A 21,313-nucleotide genomic window follows, 5' to 3' on the forward strand; every position below is an offset into this window, starting at 1 on the left:
GTGTTGAAGCATGGTGTTATACCTCGTCTAGCTTTGGACATGTGGTAACATAACAAGTCATCTGAGGAGCACCCGCAAACGCCTCTTCACTCGCCATCCCCCGCACTACTAATTGGCCAGCCACCAAAGGACCAATAACTCGGAAGGTGTAATTCCAGTCAACCTCCTAGCACTACATGAAAATAGGGCTTTAGCGGCGTTTTATCAAAAAACGCCGCAAAAATTGTAAAACACAGAGCAATAGCAGCGTTTTTGGTAAAACGTCGCTAAAAACAGAGCACTAGCAGCGCTTTTTGTAAAACGTCGCTAAAAACAGAGCACTAGCAGCGCTTTTTGTAAAACGCCGCTAAAGACTAGAGCATTAGCGGCGCTTTTGGTAAAACGCCGCTAAAAGTCATATAACCCCTAAACCCCAAAAAAATCATAAACACTAATCTATAACTCCTAAAACAATAATTATTAAAATTTATAGTTATACAATATATTAAATATTTTCTTATATAATCGTAAAAGAGATAGTATTGAATTTAAAATATTAAATTAATTATCATTATAGTTAAAGGTTTATGGTTTAAGATATATGGGTTTAAGGTTTATGAGTTAACTATGGTTTAAGATATATGGTTTAGGGTTTAAGGTTTAAGAGTTAACTAGTATTTGACGGTTTATGATGAATTATGGGTTTAGGGATTATGATTTAATGTTTAGGGGTTAGGGTTGGAGTTTAAGGTGTAAAGGTTCGGGGTCAAGGGTTTAGTGTCTATGAGATAGGGGTTAAGAAGTTTAGGGTTTAGATTAATTAGTATTTTTTAATTTATATATTAAACGATTTCTTATATAATTGTAAAAGAGATAATATTAAATTGAATATATTAAACTTATGATTATAGTTTAAATTATTTAAGAGATAATAGATAAACTTTATATATATATATTAAATGGTTTAGGATTTAATCTAAAAATATTTTGATATATTAAAAATAATTCAATTCAAATTAATTCCTCTACACTTAATTTATTTAAGTGAAATTTAAACTTAAAATTTAGTCCTTATATTTTAATTTGATTAGTTTTAGTCCCTGTATTTTTCAAATCGATCAATTTTATCTTTTGTACTTTTCAAAATTTAAAATTTTAATCATGATCACTCAAATGATAGCAATTATATATGTTTGGTTAAATTATGCTATTCGTCTTGGTATTGTGCGTAAAGTTGTAGGTTGAGTTCATGTTATCTAATTAGATCATTCTTGGTCCCTATACTTTTCGAATTTTGAAATTTTAATTTTGACACAAATGATAACCGTTAAATCCGTAACTGGCTTTTTGTGAGTAATATGTTTGTTACATTAGATTTTAGAAATAGCAAAACTTAACGAATTTAATAGCTACCATTTAATTAATACTACAATTTAAAAATTTCAAAATTAAAGTAAAATGACTAAATCCACAACTTACATATAATTCAATGAATAATAGAAAAATAATAATAATTAAAAATATTTAACTTGTTTATAATTAAAAAATTAATAAATATCAAATAAAAATAACATGTATATATTTATAAAAAAATTAAAACAATATCATTAGGTTTAAGTAAATTTAAGTTAAGTATTTATAAATATGATATGTTTTAAGTAAAATTTAATTGGAGATTTAAGGGATAAGAAACGCCGAAAAAACAAAATAATTTAACGTAAACGGTATCATTTTAGTTGGAGATTTAGGAGATTAGAAACGCCGAAAAAAACATAATTATTTAACTTAAATGGCATCTTTTTCCTTTCTAAAATGTTTTCTTTTTCTCATGCCCGACATAAAACCCCTAATTTTTTCCCCTAAAATCAATATCCTCAAAACACCCCAATCTCACCCCTCCGTTGCCCTTTTCAATAATGAAACTCTCCAACAGCAGCGTGAACCATGTGAACACCAATGGTATCTTTTTCCCCATGTGAACCATGTGAACCAGCAATGGGTGGAACCGATGTAAGCTCGTTATACTCGACTTTGTTAGTTCATTTTCATCTTAATTCAAGCTTGGTTTATATCATGACTCGTAGCACAGAACAGTCATTTTTTTCCCTATTACTCAGAGAGTCCATTAAGTTTACTCTAAAGCACAGAACAGTCGTGTGTTTCTTTATCGAACAGTAAGTGTTGGGAGGAAAGTGATTTCTAAGTTTTGTTACTAGGGAAAACCGGGTTAAAATTTTCTTTCCAGAAGTTTCGAAGAATTTGGTGTTTCGATTTATTCATAACTTGACGACAGTTAGGATTTCGGTGAACGGAATGATTTAAGCGGTGGCTTTCTGCTTCCGGTTCGAGGGGAAAAAAAAAAGAGATTGTAAAGTCTTTTTTCCGTAACAATTGGAGTGAAGTGTTGTAATTATTTTGGGAACGAATTTTTTTTTTAATTTTAAAGTTGGAAAATTCTTGAAAGCGAAGTGGCGTTGGTTTCTATTGACTTTTGTATTTGAAGAACTGAAAAAGTTAGGGGGTTTGGAGTGGTTGAATTGTTTAGCGTGGTTGATAAGATAGGCGAGATGTCGTTGTCTTTAAAAATGGAAATCGATACAGTGGAAGACGTTACTTGTTTGAACCCTGAGCTTTTGCAGCTTCCTGAAGTGTCCCCATTTGCACTAAAAACCACTCCTCTACTTGTCGATCGCTTGTTCTCTCAATGGCTTTCACTTCCGGAGACTGGCAATCTGGTACTTCTTTTTTTTAGTTAAACTAATGTTACTATTTCTTTCTAATTTCTTATAATAATTTGTATTTAGATTAGTTGGCTGCCTATTGTTGAAAATACTGTCTAATATTGTTGAGTATTGTAATCTGAAAGTTATTTTGTTTTAATTGAAGTTCTCACGAATTAGTAATATGAATTATGGTGTCGTCTTTGAAGCTGACTGGTGATGTAAACCTTATGTGTTATGACCAGTGTAGGTTTCCATGAATGGATGGTCATGAACACCGGTTCCAGATAATACCCATATGAAAAAAAAACTTAAGTTATGAGGATTAGATGAGTACAATAACTGGTTATTTCAAGGGTAGTTAAGTCGGCGCTTTTGGTAAAACTTAAGTTTTGTGAATGAGAAAGCTGCGAAGAGCTGGCAAAATTGGTGAGTTTGTGCGCGTCTTTGTAAATGAAAAGCAGGTAAAATTTTCTTCCACTTAAAAGCTATGTAACTATCTTGTGTGTCATTGTATAATTTTTCATTCAGTTTGCATAACTATGCTTTCTGTAGTCTTAAACACCTAATATACAAACTAAGGCCAAGATCAACTTTCAAATGCATCTAGGTAGTCTTAAGCAGAAGAATTATGATTTTAGCTCATGTTTGGAATAAAAACCGTTATGTTTTCTAGTTTATAAAGATCAGTTATTTGTTTTGCTGTCCTCTCTTTTGCTTTTTGATCTAACAATAATTAATGCAGTCATCTATTTTTGTGGGCTGTACTGGTTGCTGATCCAAAAAGTAATAGACAGGAGTCAAGCCCAATGTTGATCTTGTAGTTAGCTTGTTTTTTCAAAGAAATGGCTCTTAGATAGTTTTGACAATTTATTATGTTCTTCATCATATACTTCTTTTAAGATCTCGTATGAGTGATTCTTGCATTTTTGTTTGTGGGATAGTTCCCCATCTGTAACTCTGTATCCATGCAAAAGGTGATTTAATGGTGGGTTCAAGAGAATCCTTTAAGCTGCAGTTCTTTTGTGAATCTTCAGCGTAACAAGTCTGGTTGATCTCTTTCTTGCTTTAATATCGTCCCTGGTAGAAGCTTCTGTATGAAAATTTGGGTTGCCTTATCATTTCTATTACATGGCATTGTTGTTACCTATGTGTATGTCTCATGTCTGTGTAGTTTATATTTTTCAAAACTTATATTTTAGAGGGTAAGTTCAGGAATTTAAAATAAATGGCCTGTGAATAGATGTTTAAATCCTCACCTATCATGGGAAGTTGAATAAATAACAACTATACAGTAGAAAGTGTAGAAGATAAATCAGTTTATCTCAGTAATTATGCAATGGGATTCTTTACAGAGAAGCTGTGGGGTATATGCTCAAAAACTAGCTTTAAGATGGAGAAGAAAAAGAATTGTGGATGATTTCTTTTTCAAATGCCAGCTTCACCACACAGTTACATAATGTATACATGCATATGCACGCATGAACTCACGTATATTAAAGCTAAATCCCACTGTGTCCATGGTCTAATCTAATCCCTTTTAAATTGTGGTGTTCCTGTCTCCATATGTGGTTATATTTGTTTTCTTTAATTTTTTTTAAAATCGGACTAGAGTGCAGGTATGACTAGTAGTTTCATCGTTCCATACTTTTGTTTTCTCTTTAAGTCAATTGTTTGTATGAAATATTTGACTGTAAAAATATCCTTGTATGACAGTCGCAGCACAAAAAATAGGAAAAAAGTACATTGAGTTCGTACATCTTTTTTATAATAGTAGTAATTATCTGTTATCTTTCTCAATTCCTCAAAATTATTTGGTCAATGTGCATAACGAAGAAGATTATATTCTATTCTCCGATTTGTAATTGATGCTTTAGTAATAAAGTTGCTGGAAAATTGACATAATAGTGTTTTAATAATAAATTCTATTACATGGGTTTTAGTAAGTTGCTGGAAAGTTTAATTTGCACTTTATTGTTTGTTGTTTAGGATGAGTCTAATGGGGCTGATCCAGAAATTAGTAAGCGAGAGAAGGACAGGCTCAAAGAAATGCAGAAACTAAAAAAGCAGAAGATTCAGGGAATACTGGATATTCAAAATGCTGCCAGTGACGCTGAGTATTCTAGGTAAAAGTTTTTATTCTGTTCCTTAAGTGTAATTTATGGTTTGCTAATGTTTGGTTGAATGACAGGATAATAAGGGAAAGGAGCGGTTGAAGTATCTTTTGCAGCAGACAGAGTTGTTTGTTCATCTCTGTTTTTTGTTTAAATCTTTTATGTTCGATCTCATTTTCTTTTTACTGTTTTGCAGCAGACAGAGTTGTTTGTTCAACTTAGTTTCTTATTTTCAATTTCAGGAGGAGGAACTGAAATTAGAGCCTATTATCGCATTTGATTGTGGTATGATCTTCTGCTATATGCTCTTTTATCGTTTAAACTTAAATGAAAATTTGCGAACTGTCTGATTTTGCATGGTGGTATGTTCTTTTGTTATGTCAAAGTGATCTAAGTTTGGCTCTCTCTTTCAATAAAAAAGCTGAAATCAGGGAACGAGATTGGTGCAATGTAGTATGATCTTCTGCTATATGCTCTTTTATCGTTTAAACTTAAATGAAAATTTGCAGACTGTCTGATTTTGTATGGTGGTATGTTCTTTTGTTATGTCAAAGTGATCTAAGTTTGGCTCTCTCTTTCAATAAAAAAGATGAAATCAGGGAACGAGATTGGTGCAATGTGGTTACATGCCATATGGATTCTGAACAGGCATATGTGTGGCTACTTCAAAATTTTGTGATTGGTGAGCATATCCTGAGACCATGTCCTGAAAATCCAACGCCTGTGAAGGTTATGCTCTATCAAATTCCTACTATTTTGTATTTTAGTTCCACGAGTTTTATGTATTAATATCTTTTTTCCTGCACCAAAATGTAGTGAATACATTCAGTGCTTTTTCTGAATTTGTCTATTTATAGAATATAGACAAGATGGCTGATGTATTCATCTTCATTTAAAACATTAAGCAGCAAATACTTCTGATATTAAACTATTCAAAGATGAGAAACCCTGCTAGAAACTAGTATTTCATGAACTATACGAATTGTGACTGATGGTTTGTTCTATCTGGTTGCAGGCCTGTGCCATCAGCGCTTGTGGTAATTTTGCGGTTCTAGGGACAGCAGGGGGTTGGATTGAGAGATTCAATCTCCAATCTGGAATAAGTCAAGGTAGTTATGTGGACACGCCAAAAGGAAGTGCTCATGATGGGGAGTCTGCTGCTGAAGGGGCAATAAGGGAAACATAGGAAGAGGCAGGTATTGAAGTGGAAGTCATTTCCCCTTTTGCACAACTGGATATTCCCCTTATTGGACAAGTTAGAATAAGCATCCTTAATTTACTTCTGTATCTCATGTACATTTATGTAAGATGTTTATGTATCTAACATCGCTCTGTCTTTTTTGGAGCAGACATATGTAATCTTCTTGGCAAAGCTGAAGAAGCCCCAATTTTCACCAGGACCAGAATCATCCGAGTGCTGTCTCTTTGAATTGGACGACATTCCCTTTGGTTCTTTGGCATTTTCTTCCATTTTTGTTACTTCGAATTTGGTATGAGCTTTTTGTTTTTCTTTCTTTCCATAAATGTAAATGTGCTTAAAATTTATCTAAAAATTCTCATCGACATAAATTTTCATAAATTGTATTATCTGTCTGTTGTTGGTAGATTGCCCATTTATTTAAACATAATATTTAAATTTTAAATTTAAACTCATCAATTTTTATATTTAGTTTTAAAGTTAAAATTTTAATAGAAAATTTAATTTAATTAATATTTTTTATTTATCTTTAAAAGTATATAGTTTAAAGTTTCAAAAATAAAATATAATATAGAAAATAAATATTATTTAATAAAAATGTTTTTTTAAAGGTTATATTCTTTAGTGGCGTTTATGGGAAAAGCGCCACTAAAGGTTTGTTTTGTAGCGGCGTTTGTAAAAAAAGTGTCGCTAAAGGTCATGGTTTTTAGCGGCATTTGTGAAAAAATATCGTTAAAGGTTATGATTTTTAGCGGCGTTTGTGGGAAAAGCGTTGCTAAAGGTCATGGTCTTTAGCCGCGTTTGTAAAAAAAGCGCCGCTAAAGGTTATGGTCTTTAGCGACTTTTTTTAAATAAATGCCGCAAAATTTTGTGGCCTTTTCTGTAAAGGCGCTTGTGAAAACGCCGCTAATAGTTTTAGTGGCGCTTTAAAAGTCAAAAAACGCCGCTAAAAATCTGTTCTCATGTAGTGCAGAGAAGATGGGAGGATCAACCATCCTTGCAAGTTGGCCATCCGCTCCTAGACTTGTCATTGGGCAGAACCATCTGGCTCGCTCGAAAAGTGGGAGGGTTTGGACAAAAATATAAGCCCAAAAAATGGGCTTAGGCACAAAATAAGGCCCAATTAGAAAATGGGCTATGCCTCGGATAAGGTTTTTTTGGCCTGAGCCCAACCTGAATTTGCAAAAAAAAAGCTATTGTTTTATTGTGGTTTTCCTACTATTTTCTCACTGTTTTGTTTTCCTACAAAAATACATTTTATTGTTATTATTTAGATATTATACTTATTTTATTGTTAATTTTGCTACTAGTTTAAAGGCATTTGCTTGTTAAGTTGCACATATGTTAGTGTTATTTAAGTATAATTATTTAATTTATTTTCAATTTGTTAGGAAATAAATATTTTAATATTTTTAGTATTTTTTATGTATTATATGTTTAAATTTTTTATATAAAAAAATTAAATAAAAATTTCAATACAGGCGGGCTGGGTTCAAGTTTTAGCATTTTTATCTGAGTTGGGCTTGAGAAAAAATTTATGCCCAGGCCCTGGCCTATCAATTGGGCCTAGAATTTTGTTAGGTCTTGACCTGACCTATGGACAACTCTCAAAAGGTCTTCATCCACCATCTAGCCATCTGTTCTTGACGGAAGCCTCTCCCCAATAGGACACCCACTCTTCTGTTTAGAATGTGACTTTTTAAGTCACCAAACTCTACGTGGGCCTAACTACTTTACACCACGGTTCAGAAAAAATTACAAAATATATCCCCTTAGAGATATCTTTCCTATGCATTTTACAATGATAACATGATAGTAAATTCATCACGTTAGTACCACCAAACATGAAATTTCTTTTGTATATACCCCTTCACACAATGAATAAGAGATCGACTCTCAAGCATAAATAACCATCTTATTGCCCTCAGCATCCCCCGACTCTCCACTCTATATGGGTAAATTGACCTTCATCAAAACCACCACCACCACATTCACTTCATGTCTACTGTTATAGATACCCAACATCAACATGTGATTTGATTAATTTCTAATGCTTTTCGTAAGAGAGGAATTAGAGAGGAAAAGAAAATAAAGAAACAATAAAGGAAAAGAAATAAAAACAGTAGTAAAAGAATATGCTGGCCCATAAGACATGACAACCACAAAGAGGATAAAAGAAAAATAGTAAATAGCTGTCTCTTTGTAATCTGGTGCTGAATGTGAGGGAAATTTCGAGGTTTCAAATGTGTAGGTCTTGTTAGTTGTTAGCATCAAATATATCATAAAATATAAAGATAAATAAAATAACAAGTATAATATTTGGTTACTAACCGGTATCTAAAATAAAATGAAGATGGTTGTGTGCAGTGAGCAGTGATGGTGTGAGTGTTTTGGATAAGGGAGTGAGACCAATGTTACTGCCTTTCCTCACACCACATGCCTTTGCTTCTCAACACCACGCCTTCTTTATCTGAAAAACAACAACAACACGCTTTACCTTCCAAACTCTGTCGGCTGGTTTTACTAAATGCTTTAATTGTATGATTCTTTTTATTTAAGGTTTTTTTTTATTCAATTATACGTACCAATTTTTTTATTATAGTACATAACAATATGTGTTATGAATATTTTATTAAGTGGATGTCCATTATGATCAATATAAAATTTTAATTTACTTTAAATTTTAATAGTTATTAGAATTAGATCTCTACTTCTTTTATACTTTTTATGCCTATAAATAGATACATTCTCTATTGCTTTCATATTTTCTTTATTTTCTCCATCTTTTTTTATTTTATAACATAATGAATAAATTATAATATTTTTTTTACAATTTTAGTTTAAAATTGTTATCAAGTTACATTTCAACAACACAAAAGATTCAATTTTAACTGGTTGGTTGTTTTTTAATAAATTTCGTTTATAATTTTTTAAGATTTTTTCAAAATAATTTTAAAATTTAAAATAATTTAATTGATTTTAAGACTTTTTTAACCCTTTAACTTTATTAGTTTCAAAAAATTATAATTTACATCCAACAAAAAAAGTAAAGATCATATTAGATAAATATGTAAAAGTTATAGAATAAATTTATTATATATTTTATATAAACACTAAAATAAATATTTATTTTACTTATTCCTCTATCGTACTGAAATTAATATAATTATTTTTTAATAAACGAGCTAAAATGCAAGGTTTTGTACTTTTGTGAGCAGATTGAAGGTCAAAAAAGTAGATCCTGCATTGCGCCCGCTTTACTCCTGCAATCTCTATTATGGTCAGGATATTATTTTTCTTAATCATATGCTGGAAGTTTGAGCTGCCAAGTTAAGGTTGCTGCAGAACCAACATATAAGCAATGTGTAGGAGGGATGGGGGCCTCACGAATTTGAAAAATGAGCTAATTACATATATATAACTGGACGATGGACCGATTCTGATTTGACTTGGTATCCACCACTAAGCTAGCTGCAATTCTATTATTATCTCTCTTTTTAATTTTTTTCTTTTTTTTTATATTTATAATTTATGATTATTTTTCTCAATAATTTCATCTTCAATATTTAAATTTATATTTTTTAAAGTATAATATATTTTATCATAACACTCATCACTTGTTGACTGACTGTCTTTATTATATAATACTATCACTTATTGACTTGCTGTCTTTATTATATATAACTGTTCAATTTCTTTTGAATGATATTTTAAATGTAATTACATGTTAAATTAGCCAAATAAGTTGATTCTTTTTAATTAGTCAAATAGGTTTTTTTTTTTACATTTAGGGAAATAAGCTGATTTTAGAGAGGGTGTGTGAAAGTGAGCCCAGCTCTTCGGCCTCCTATTTTGTAAGTGTTTTTAGGGCTAATGTAATGTCCCCTTTACCCGAGACCGTCACCGGAGTCGAGCACGAGGCATTACTAAACTTATTTGAGCACTTAAACAAATTCAAACAATTTATATCACACTTTCCACACAAGCTGTCCAACTGCATTACAGACGCAAAAAAATCATATCTCGAGTTACAAAACTCGAAATCCAAATCCATAAATTTTCCCCAAATCTAGGCTCATATATCTACTTACTAATTTTTTTCTAGAATTTTTGGTTGGGCCAATTAGTACAGTTTATTAGTTGAAGTCTCCCCTGTTTCAGGGTTCGGCTACTCTGACCCCTGTGCACTACGAATCAAATTTCTCCATGTACAGAATTAAAATAACCAAGAAGATTGTTTCTCTTAAAAATAGACTCAATAAGTAATCCATACATATATAGTATGACTCCTAAATATTTTTGTACAATTTTTAATGATTTTTACAAATCAGAACAGGGGAGTTCAAAATCACTCTGACCTTGTCTCACAAAAATTCAAATATCTCCTGATATGAAAGCCTTTTGCTTACACCGTTTCTTCTACGTGAAACTAGATTCAATAAGATTTAATTTCATATTTTATTTAACCTCTAATGAGATTTTCATAATTTATGGTGAATTTTCAAAGTCAAACTACTGCTACTAACCAAAAACTGTTTTAGTACAAAATGTTGACATCTTTACTTCATTTCATTTAAACTCTATACATGCCATATAAATCTTCAAACATAAAACAAAAGCTATCGGAATTGATCTGGATAGCGTGCTTTGTTGTGTTGATCCGATCTACCAACTTCACTTCAATTCAATCTACATAAAAATATCAAACACGCACAAGTAAGCTTATTGAAGCTTAGTAAGTTCATAGGTTTAAAAGTAATGCTTACCAAACATAATATTTCCAAACAATACCAAAACATTTACTAAAGTTTCCTGCGATTCACAACCATTGTTATAATAATTCACATAGTTGAGCTCAACAGTAACAACTACTCAATCTCTTTCATTTGGATCACTTCTCTTTTATTTCTTATAATCAAATTAGGAAACGGCTTACGAAATTGAGTACGTCGTTGTTCAGTGCCACGACTCATAACTCAGTATGGTTTTCCTCATTGAAATACCATACCTACATTTTACAACTCGGTATGGGCAATGCCATACCTACATTTCTTAACTCAGTATGGATTTGATAATACCATACCTACATATCACAACTCAGTATGGATGATACCATACCTACATTTCACACTTTGCCATGGAACAACCATGGTCTTGTCCGTCAATTCATCACATGTCACGATACGAACGTACTCAAACCTGCGTTTTTCCTAATTTGCATTTCCACATTTATTCTTTCATTAATAAAATTTACACAATCCCACAACAAATTCATATATAATAACACATTACTTCAATCATTCACAAATAAACATCTAAATTCAACCATATGAACTTACCCGGCTAATTTGTAGAAGATATTGAAATTTAGGGACTATTCCGCAACTTTTTCTTTTCCTCATTCTTCTTTGGATTCTTGATCTATAATATAAAATATTTCTACTCATTAGCATTTATTTGATTTCTATTTCACTTCACAATTTATGCTGTTCAAATTTCGAAATTACACTTTTACCCCAAAATTTACAATTTTCACAATTTAGTCCCTGCTCAATTCACCCATCAATTGAACTGATTTTTCTCAATTAACACTTTATTTTATCATTATAAACTATTTCAAAACCTTTCATATTCTGAATTTCAACAGAAACCTTCAATTCACAACTTTTTCACAATTAGGTCCTAAATATCATTTCCTATCAAAATCACTTAATAAAACCACCTTAATATGAAATTAGAACTTAAAGTTCATAATAATTCATCATAAAATTCCCTTATCCATCCAGGGTAACTTCCAATTTCACCCATAAAATAAAAAACTAATGAATTCTATAAGTGGACCTAATTGTAAAAGTCATAAAAGCATAAAAATTATCAAGAAAAAAGCAAGAATTAAACTCACATGATGTAAAAATATGAAAAAAAGCTTTCTCCAGACCTTCTATGGCATTTTGGCTGAGAAAATATGAAGAAATGTCTAGATTTTTCAATTACATCATTATTTAACTATTAACTTTTATGCTATTTCCAATTTTCCCCTTGTTCACATTGTTTTCTTGCTTATTTCATACCCAAACCGTCGAGCCATTAACCTTTGGGTCTAATTGATCTTTAAATCCATCTTTTTAAATACTTAAGCTATTTACTCACAATTTAACAAATTTTGCGCTATTTTCAATTTAGTCCTTTTTAATTAATTAGCTATCCAAACGTTAAAATTTTCTAACAAAACTTTAATACTAACTCAATGACACTCCATAAATATTTATAAAAATATTTATAGCTCGATTTTCAATTTTGAGGTCTCGATACCTCGTTTTTGACCCGTTTGACCTAATAAATTCTTTTAATTAACTAATTTCACCATTTCACAAATTCTTCTAAATCCTTACTTGACTCATAAATATTAAATTACTATCTTGTTCAATCTTATTTGTCGAATTTAGTGATCTCAAATCACCATTTCCGAAACCACTGAAAATTAGGCCGTTACAGTTAAGGTTAGATTTTTTATTTAGGATTTAGGGTTTAGGATTTTAAGAATAAAACTGTGAAATTTATAGGTAGATTTGAGGGGTCGGGGATGTGGTAACACATCTCAGAACACATATATTTCATTTGTCATGCCAGGATAGGAATATTACCTCACAAACCGATCCTATAGAAGTCAGGTTTCAGGGTAACAATGTTTGATACGGTCACAGGTCGAAGTCTAAGTGGAGGTATCAATCGGCGGCCGTGATGCAGTCATGGGTTTGAGTGGGCTAGTTGATGGTCGTTATGTGGTCATGAGTTCAAGCTTTTTCGATACCCACAAATGATGCATTATACATATACCATACATAAGATTGATGTCATAATATAAGGAAAAACGAAGGGCTTTCTGGTGTAATCAAGGAAATTTTTTTATTTATTTCTAGGCAATTGGTATCTTTAGGCTTTTAATTCTTATCCGAAGGCTAACATCGAGATGGACACAAGAGGGTACTCAGGCAGAAAGTAGATGTTTTGGCGGAGTAGAAGTCAAACTCGAGTCGGCACGATAGCGACTATAATTATTAATGGGTTGTTTAATGAAGGCAACTATTGTCGCCTCGAAAGAAGTATCACCTTTATTGCACCGCAACAACCGGTACCCGCTTAAGAGTCCTCTTGCGTCTACGGCGGTGTAACACCCCTAACCCGTATCCATCGTCGGAGGGGGTAAGGAATATTACCAAATAAGTACGAAAATTCATTTGACAATACTCAGGTAATTTCCGATAGCATACCTTCGAATTCGAATTTCGTTTATACACTATGCAAAGCAATCTTCTCAATTTAAATAGTACCTTAATTCATTCCTAAGTTTAATTCACATCAAAACATTTAAAACATTAATCGATTATCATCCACACATACACATTAATTATGTGGAGCGCATATAATAACTTAACAAGCCATTTTCGCATGGCTATACATATATACATCACCAAAAAGATACGTAATTAACATCAAAAGTCAATCCTATACATGCCATTATCAAGGTTCATTTACAAGAGTACCGAAAGGTTTAGATAGTGTGGACGACTTTGACTTTGGATCTCCCGAGTCCGATAGTTCACGAACAAAATCTATAAAACAGGGAATGAAGGCAAAAAGAGTAAGCATTTCGATGCTTAGTAAGTCTTAAGTAATGAAATCATTTATAACTAAAGCATAGCATTCATAAGGCTCATCATCTTTTTGACTAAATGTAGTCATGATTAAATATACCCCTATCGTTCATACATGTCATCTTAAATTTTTCCTTAAACACGAATTCGTATCATGTAGATAATCTCTTTTTACCCAACTAACCTCATAATTATGCCGAATATATATAATTCAATTACAAGGCTAAATAAATGCAAATACGCAAAAATCACATACTTATGTTACTTCACACTTCAACCCATATACTTACATGCTCATAGTCAATCTTAACTTAATTTCAATGTATATACGGTGCATACCTGATCATCTTAGGGTTGTAAGCCCATCAATAGAAATTATTACAACAAGATCGCACATTTCCAACCCAATTGCCTTCGGGATTTAGCCCGAATGTAACAACCAGCACAAATGCCTTCGGGACTTAACCCGGAAATAGCGACCAGCACGAATGCCTTCGGGGCTTAACCCGGAAATAACAACCAGCACGAATGCCTTCAGGACTTAACTCGGAAATAACAACCAGCACGAATGCCTTCGGGACTTAACCCGGAAATAGCAACCAGCACGAATGCCTTCGGGACTTAACCCGGATATAATCCTCAATTGTCATGCACAAAATATATTTATATTATAAATCATTAACAATTCATTTACATTATTAGATCACAAACACAACATGATTATCCATCATTCATTTTCGGCTCAACAGCTCATACAAATGACACGATTCCGTTTCGCTACTCTACATGAGTTTCTATAACCATTCGATTACAAGCCGATGCACTACCCATTTATTTCAATATGTAAATCAAGAGAAACCATCAGGTCACAATTTATTTATTGTGCTATATATATAAATATATAACATTGTTTAATCAAATCATAAGCTAAATTCCATTACTCAAAGACTTACCTCGGATTTATTTGAACAACTGCGGATAGGCTACTCGATTGCTTTCTCTTTTCCCTTATTCGAAATTGCCCCCTATGCTCTTGAGCTTTAATTCAACAAATTTTAAACTAAACATTAATCGACTATTCAAATATTATTTTCAGAATATAATACATATATATTCGACTTTCACACATACAAATTATAGTAAGCTTATAAGAAAACATTAAGCAACTCCTTAACAAATTTTTATCAATGATTACCTCATAATCACAAATTCACAATAAGCTGTCTTCTTGAGCAACAGTCACTAAATTATTTATAACTGGAGCTACGAAACTCCAAATCAATTTCCGTAAATTTTCCCTGAAAATAGACTCATATATATTTTATCCATAAAATTTTCAGAATTTTTAGTTTGGCCAATCAATACCAGATTTTTCTTAAAGTTTCCCTTTTTTCACTGTTTGACTAATCTGACCACTCTTCACTACGAAATAAATTTCTCATTGTACAGAATTCAAAACATGTCCTTGTTTATTTCATTTGAAACTAGACTAATTAAGGAGTCTAAGCATATAAATTTCATCATTTTAATATTTTTATACGTTTTATAGTGATTTTATAAAAACAGAACAGGGGATCTAGAAGTCATTTTGACTCTGTCCCACATTACTTCAATTATCTCATTATCGGAAATTCTTTTGCTTTTATAGTTTCTTTATAAGAAACTAGACTCATCAAGCTTTAATTACATAATTTATTCAGCTTCTAACTCAACTCCCACAATTTATAGTGATTTTTCCAAAATCACTTTACTGCTGCTGTCCTAAAGAGATTATTGCCAATTCACTCTTTCACACATTCTTTGTATATATATTATTTAATTATTTATCACCCTAGATATTATTAGCTAAATAGATCAATTGTACATATATACCGCCAAGACCGTACCTAATAATTTTACTTATACATAACATTACTCAAATTCTTCGAAATCATACTAACAAAAATATCATGTACTATGCCGAACCTTTAGGAAATCAAGCACCTAATTTATCCATTTCAAAACACCTAATTGGCATTTGTTCAAGACATTAAGCAAAGTCTAGGTTCGGCTATTACACATATGAGTATTAGAAATTATAGTTTTTAACAAGATCAACTTCTTTCATCAACAATTTCTTCATCAAAACTTAAAGATAAAAATCAAATTCCTTCCTTATCTACCATAACCGAATGTTCAATTCAACCATCTAAATTCAAAGTTTTGGCATGGGCTAAGTAAGTAGCATGAGTAACCTAAAACAAACTAGAATTTCAAAAATCTAACTTGATTTACTAACCTTCCTTAGGTTTCAAATGGCTGAATGTTTGCTCCCCTTTTTCTCCCTTTTGGTTCGGCTAAGAAGAACAAAGTTAAGACTTTGTTTTCTTCCCATTCTTTCTATTATTATTTTCATTTTATTCATCTATACTATAAAATATTAAGCCATTAACTAATAATTAATACATATTTTTATCTATCACTTCATCATGGCCGGCCACTACTTGTCAAAAATGGATATTTGACATGCAAACCCATCCTTTTTCTAACATGCATTATTACACCACTTTGAGATTAACCTATCATCTTTCACATTTATTTCACATGAGTCCTATTTAATCTATTTCACATACAAATGATAAAATTAAAACATGAAACTTTCACACGTGCATGTACACATACAGTAAGCATAGATTATAACGGTTAATTATTTTTATGACTCGGTTTTGTGGTCCCGAAACCACTTTCCGACTAGGGCCAAATTAGGGCTGTCACAGGCGGTGTCGACCTTCAGATAAGAAAGAAAGTTAAAGATACCGGCTGCATGGAAATGGTATATCAATGCCTTTGCTAAAGGTTATAGTGGTATTCTTGACCCAATCCATACAAATGTTTTACCCAAAAAGTAAAATATCTAGTGTTAATGTATATTTTGGGTAACTTGTAGTTTATATCCTACAAATGCCTTGCAACATTTGTTTTGTTGGAGACAACACATTTGCTAATGAATTTGAGAAAATATGAGTTTTTGGTCCCATCTCCTGAATATCATTCGCATGGAAAATCCTAGCTAACAAAGGCAGATTCTTAGAGGAGGATGAAACAAGGATGATTCAACATTAGTTTTGCCACAGTCAACAGCAGACTAAACTCTTGCACCAATGTTACATAATTTACGCCATACTTTCTCCATGTTCAACTAAAAAAAAAAAGATAAAGAGTCGCTGGAGAAGAAAAAATTTTAATGGTTAAAAAGGGTTAAATAGCCAATTATGCTAATAATCTATCTGGCATTTTTGTAGATTCCACATATGCATCAAATGATAATTTAGTTGCCATGTGATATTTTTGTCACACCGTTAATAGAGGCTAACGGTTCAGTGGCTAAAACGTAACAAACTGATAATGTTGATGACCATATAATAATTTTTGAAAAAGTTTGAAGATCAAAATGTAATTTAAAACATACATAAATAACTAAACTTATACTTTTTCCTATATTTTAAATAGGGGAGGGATCCACCTGCGTCGGTGTAAAACTTAAATGATTTTACACCCTTCATTAACTTTTTATATAATTAATGTTTTAACAATCCAACTGTTATATTTCATATTCTATTGATGTAGATCATGCATGTAAAATTTGGCATAAATTAAAATTTTCTAACTATTCATTTAAATAAAAAGCTTTCAATCATTAAATATATATTAATATAAACAATATTTTAGATCAATATGATAAAGATATAAGATTGATTCAAAAACTTACATGCATGACAAGTACATATATATTAACAAATTCAACGATTAGATTGTCAAAATCACTTAAGTTTTACGTTGGTATGAATTGTAATACCCTCTGCCTGACCTGACTGCTAGGTCTAAGCTACGGAATGCTATATTCATTTCCGAAGCAATTGCAGTCAATTACACAATATTTAATCATTCAAACATGTAATTAAGTATCAATCATATTCAATTTATGTTATACAATCATTTTCGGATATTATACGAGCTTATGAAAGCTCTTTTGTTAACCCAAGCATGAAATAGGAACAAATTGTAAGTTTGAAAATCTTGGGCTGACATCACGACCTCACAATTTTCACACCGTGACTTCGCCAACCTAGTAAGTCACGCCGCAACTTCATGCATATCAACGTCAGTTACTGTCAACTGACATTGCGGCGTGGGATGTTGGTCGTCGAGACATGGCCCCTATTTTTGTCAAAATGTACATTTTGGCACCTATTCTATAGCTTCTAACCAAAACTTTTCAACATTAACAACCAACTAGCAATTCTATCTAACCAAAACATGCCAAACAAGTTTATTACAATTCCAATCATTCATTTAGCATGACATTCAATACACATTCATCATTTAGACCTAATCAATTTTCCAATTCAATCATTCATGCATTAATTATTTCATTTACCATCTCAAACATGTTCAATATGCAATTAAGAGCCAAGCAATTTAGTAAACTTGACTTGAAATGATCAATCACATACCAAACTATATGACATGCTTAACTATATAAATATATTTACCATTTCTAAATTCATTCATCCACCTAGATATTCCAACTAATGCACTCATAACCTTTGGCATTCAAAACCATACCAAAAACTTATGTTCATCAATTACAAAGGCATCAACCTTGACCATTTATTCAACAAGATAATACTATATACATGTCACAATGTCTAAACTCAAAATAGACATGTGATACCTTATACTCGACCCAGTCATTGGATTCGAATATAAAATGTCACATTTTATTGTCGAAGCAACTCACTTTTCTATTTTTTTCGAAAAGGAAATGTAGTGGTAAAATTATTTTATAAAAATTTCAGCAACATTTCTACCTATTTTACATAAAACCTCATGCAAAATTTAAATTTTCACAAAATATTGACATTCAAATTATCTCCTAAATCAATTTCCAGCACTACGATTTCTCAAAACATATCTTTAATGGGCCAAAATTGCCCGGCCCGTTCAAAAACAAAAATCTAAAGAATAAGAGCAGTCCTTTTACATAAGGCCCAAAGCCTAAATAGCCCAAAATACAAAAAATCTTATGACCCAATTAGCAGGCCCAAAGACCCAAACGGTTTCAGCAGAGGCAGAAACCCTAGCTAGCCCTAGCACCGTGCCTCCCTTCTACCAGCCACGTGCGTCCTCGGCGCCAACACCGCTCGAGGGTCGGCTCTGCCTGTCCTTTGCACCAAAACGGAAGCCCCTCTCGTTGACCTTGCTCCCAACCTGCAAGCAAACCAAAAAAGGAAATAGAAACAACACAACACGCAACAGAGATGTATTTGGCTATATAGCCAAGAGAACAAAATGTAACTTTTTTTTTACACACGGAGAGAGGATTAAGCAATCAAAAAGCAAAAAAAAAAAACAAAAAGGTTGAATTTTGTCTTTTTTATTTTCTGTTTTCCTTATTTTTATTTTCAGTTTTCAAATCTTTTTAAAACAGAATATATAAAAAGGGGAAAGAGAAAAGAAGACTTGTTGTAACCCAAGAGTCGCATCGTCGGAGTTCCTACTCCGTTGTTGAAACCGACTTCCAAAGGGGAAAATAGAGGTCTCTTCTCTCGTGCTCCTGGGCTAAGAGAAAACGGCCTTCGGGCGCTTCAAAATCGGGGTAAAAAACCTATTTTCGCATGACCCCAACCACCACCCACGGTGGACCGACGACGACGGCAATGAAGGTCTTCAAACACTAGCAGATAGTTGAGAAAAGGGGGAGGGGGTTCTTTGGTTTTTCTTTAAAAAGGGTCTGATGAAATGAATTTTTTTAAAAAATTTAACTTAAGTAATGGTGATGAAACGGCACCGTTTAGGGGCCAAAATTTAGACGTCTAAACGACATCGTTTCAGCCCCTTCAACCCGCATATGACCCGACCCAGTTAAAGGATCCGCGTGTTTTCAGAGATTGGGCTACTTACGCCCCTGACCCTCTCGCTTTTCTGGGTTTTCAATCTAATCCCACTTCCCTTTTTATTTTCTTTAAATTCACCTCTTTAATTTTATTTCATTTTTAATTTAACCCAGGGCCTTGTGAGCCGAAATGCAAACCATAAGGACTAGGGATATTATCCCCTTTAGTCCTTCATAGTTTTAGCGCATCACAATTCAATCCTTTGGCTTTATTTTATTGCTATTTTTACCCTAAAATCCTGTTTGGCTTTCAAACTAGTCCTTTCAATATTATTATTATTATTATTATTATTATCATTTTATTCGTCCATTTGATTTTTTTAGGTTGCTCATTTTCAAGTTTTTTATTTGAAACTTTTAATTTTTTATTTATTCCGTTTATTTATTTAATTCTTATTTATAACTAGCCCCTTTATTTATTTACCTCATCGTTACTACTTTCATTATTATTTATTTTAAGGATTATTTATTTGTTTCTTCATACGTACATTTCGCATGTTTCAAAGTTTAGGTTATTATTATTATTATTATTATTATTATTTCTATTTTGTTATTATTATTATCACTATCGTATTACTACTATTATTATTATTATTATATTATTTTCCTTTTTTATATTTACATATAAGTTATTATTATTATATTAAACGAGTTAATATTATTATTTTTTAAACAATTTATTTTATTATTATTATCTTTATATATATCATTACTCTTATTATTATCTCGTCTTTGATATTTTATTATTTTTCATATTTTAAAAGATCTCCTACTTAATATTACGTATATATACTTTATTTATTTATTTATTTTATATACTTTATGTATGTATATCAAAGTTCGCAAGGTTAATGTTTTCTATATAAATGATTGTTGATTCGTATACTTTCTTACTATTAGTATTTACTCATGCTTTTGTTCATCATTTGCTTTCTTTTTTGTACATGGTTTCATTGTCCCATTCATTTTTAAACATTTTACGTTATGTTTGTTGATTTTTACATCATATATCCCTATTTTATTGCTTTACTCATTGATCGAGATTTGTTTACCAATATTATATCTACCTTTGTAATTTGGTCTTTGTCATCATAGCATTGTGTCTCATATTATATATCATTTTAAATGTCGCATTAATTTTCACCCTAAATTCATAAAAAAAGATTCTTTAAACAAGGCAATATCTCTTGTTTGGAAATTGGAGAAAATTGTGCCCTACGTGTTGGGTTTCGATTTATCATTTGGCCAAACAACCGAATATCCTTTTTAAAATTTCAACGCATAAGTTTTGAAAATCATGAGATGATTTTGGTATCGAAGGTTTGAAATATCATGTCCTACGTGCAGGATGTGGTATTTTATTTCTTCAAAATAAGAGAATCTTAATCGTTTCATACTATTGCATTTTTATTCAATACTTTTTAGACAAGGCAATATTTCGTGTTTGGAAATTTCGAGAAATTGTGCCCTAAGTGTTGGGTTTCGATTTATCGTTTGACCGAACGACCGAATATCCTTTTTAAATTTTCAATGCATAAATTTTGGGAATTATGAGACGATTTTGATATCGAAGGTTTGAAATGTTGTGTCCTACGTGCTGGATATGATATTTTATTTCTTCGAAATAAGAGAATCTCAATATTCACTTCAAGTTATCTAAACATGTATAAAAAAGGGATCGTGTTTTAAAATTTATTTTAAAATCTTTTCAA

General features: G+C 31.7%; 1 protein-coding gene and 1 long non-coding RNA gene across 13 annotated transcripts; one reads left to right on the forward strand and one right to left on the reverse strand.

Annotated features, from left to right (window-relative positions):
- The first annotated feature begins 1,756 nt into the window (after positions 1 to 1,756).
- Positions 1,757 to 7,480, forward strand: LOC107941787 (WD repeat-containing protein 36). 12 transcript variants are annotated; one of them, XR_005906409.1, is made up of 8 exons: positions 1,757 to 1,989; positions 2,619 to 2,714; positions 2,950 to 3,163; positions 4,689 to 4,825; positions 5,010 to 5,098; positions 5,403 to 5,542; positions 5,829 to 6,068; positions 6,163 to 6,456. XR_005906409.1 is itself a non-coding variant. In XM_041083203.1 (7 exons), the coding sequence occupies exons 1-6, from the start codon at positions 1,936 to 1,938 to the stop codon at positions 5,997 to 5,999; spliced, it is 687 nt and encodes a 228-aa protein (XP_040939137.1). In that variant the 5' UTR covers positions 1,785 to 1,935; the 3' UTR covers positions 6,000 to 6,009; positions 6,163 to 6,456. The 12 variants fall into 12 exon arrangements, 4 of the variants coding, with proteins under 4 accessions (XP_016730882.2, XP_016730883.2, XP_040939137.1 ...); XR_005906404.1 differs by lacking the exon at positions 2,950 to 3,163 and adding an exon at positions 6,980 to 7,480 and having other exon boundaries at positions 1,757 to 2,714; positions 6,163 to 6,303; XR_005906405.1 differs by lacking the exon at positions 2,950 to 3,163 and adding an exon at positions 6,985 to 7,480 and having other exon boundaries at positions 1,757 to 2,714; positions 6,163 to 6,303.
- Positions 7,481 to 18,562: 11,082 nt separating this feature from the next.
- On the reverse strand, positions 18,563 to 19,446 carry LOC107941783 (uncharacterized). The gene is made up of 2 exons (XR_001695696.2): positions 19,169 to 19,446; positions 18,563 to 18,916 (listed from the first exon to the last, which is right to left on the reverse strand). It is a non-coding gene; the product is annotated as an uncharacterized lncRNA (long non-coding RNA).
- Between the last annotated feature and the right edge of the window lie 1,867 nt (positions 19,447 to 21,313).

Source organism: Gossypium hirsutum, chromosome A12 (genome assembly GCF_007990345.1).
Source record: "Gossypium hirsutum isolate 1008001.06 chromosome A12, Gossypium_hirsutum_v2.1, whole genome shotgun sequence".
Lineage (NCBI taxonomy): Eukaryota > Viridiplantae > Streptophyta > Magnoliopsida > Malvales > Malvaceae > Gossypium > Gossypium hirsutum.

Bases quoted from the DNA above. Each gene is read 5' to 3' on its own strand.
- LOC107941787 (XM_016875393.2), top strand. From the start codon at position 2,547: ATGTCGTTGTCTTTAAAAATGGAAATCGATACAGTGGAAGACGTTACT. The intron at 5,099-5,402 runs GTATGATCTTCT...TCAATAAAAAAG, and splicing joins TATTATCGCATTTGATTGTG to ATGAAATCAGGGAACGAGAT. The intron at 5,543-5,828 runs GTTATGCTCTAT...ATCTGGTTGCAG, and splicing joins AAAATCCAACGCCTGTGAAG to GCCTGTGCCATCAGCGCTTG.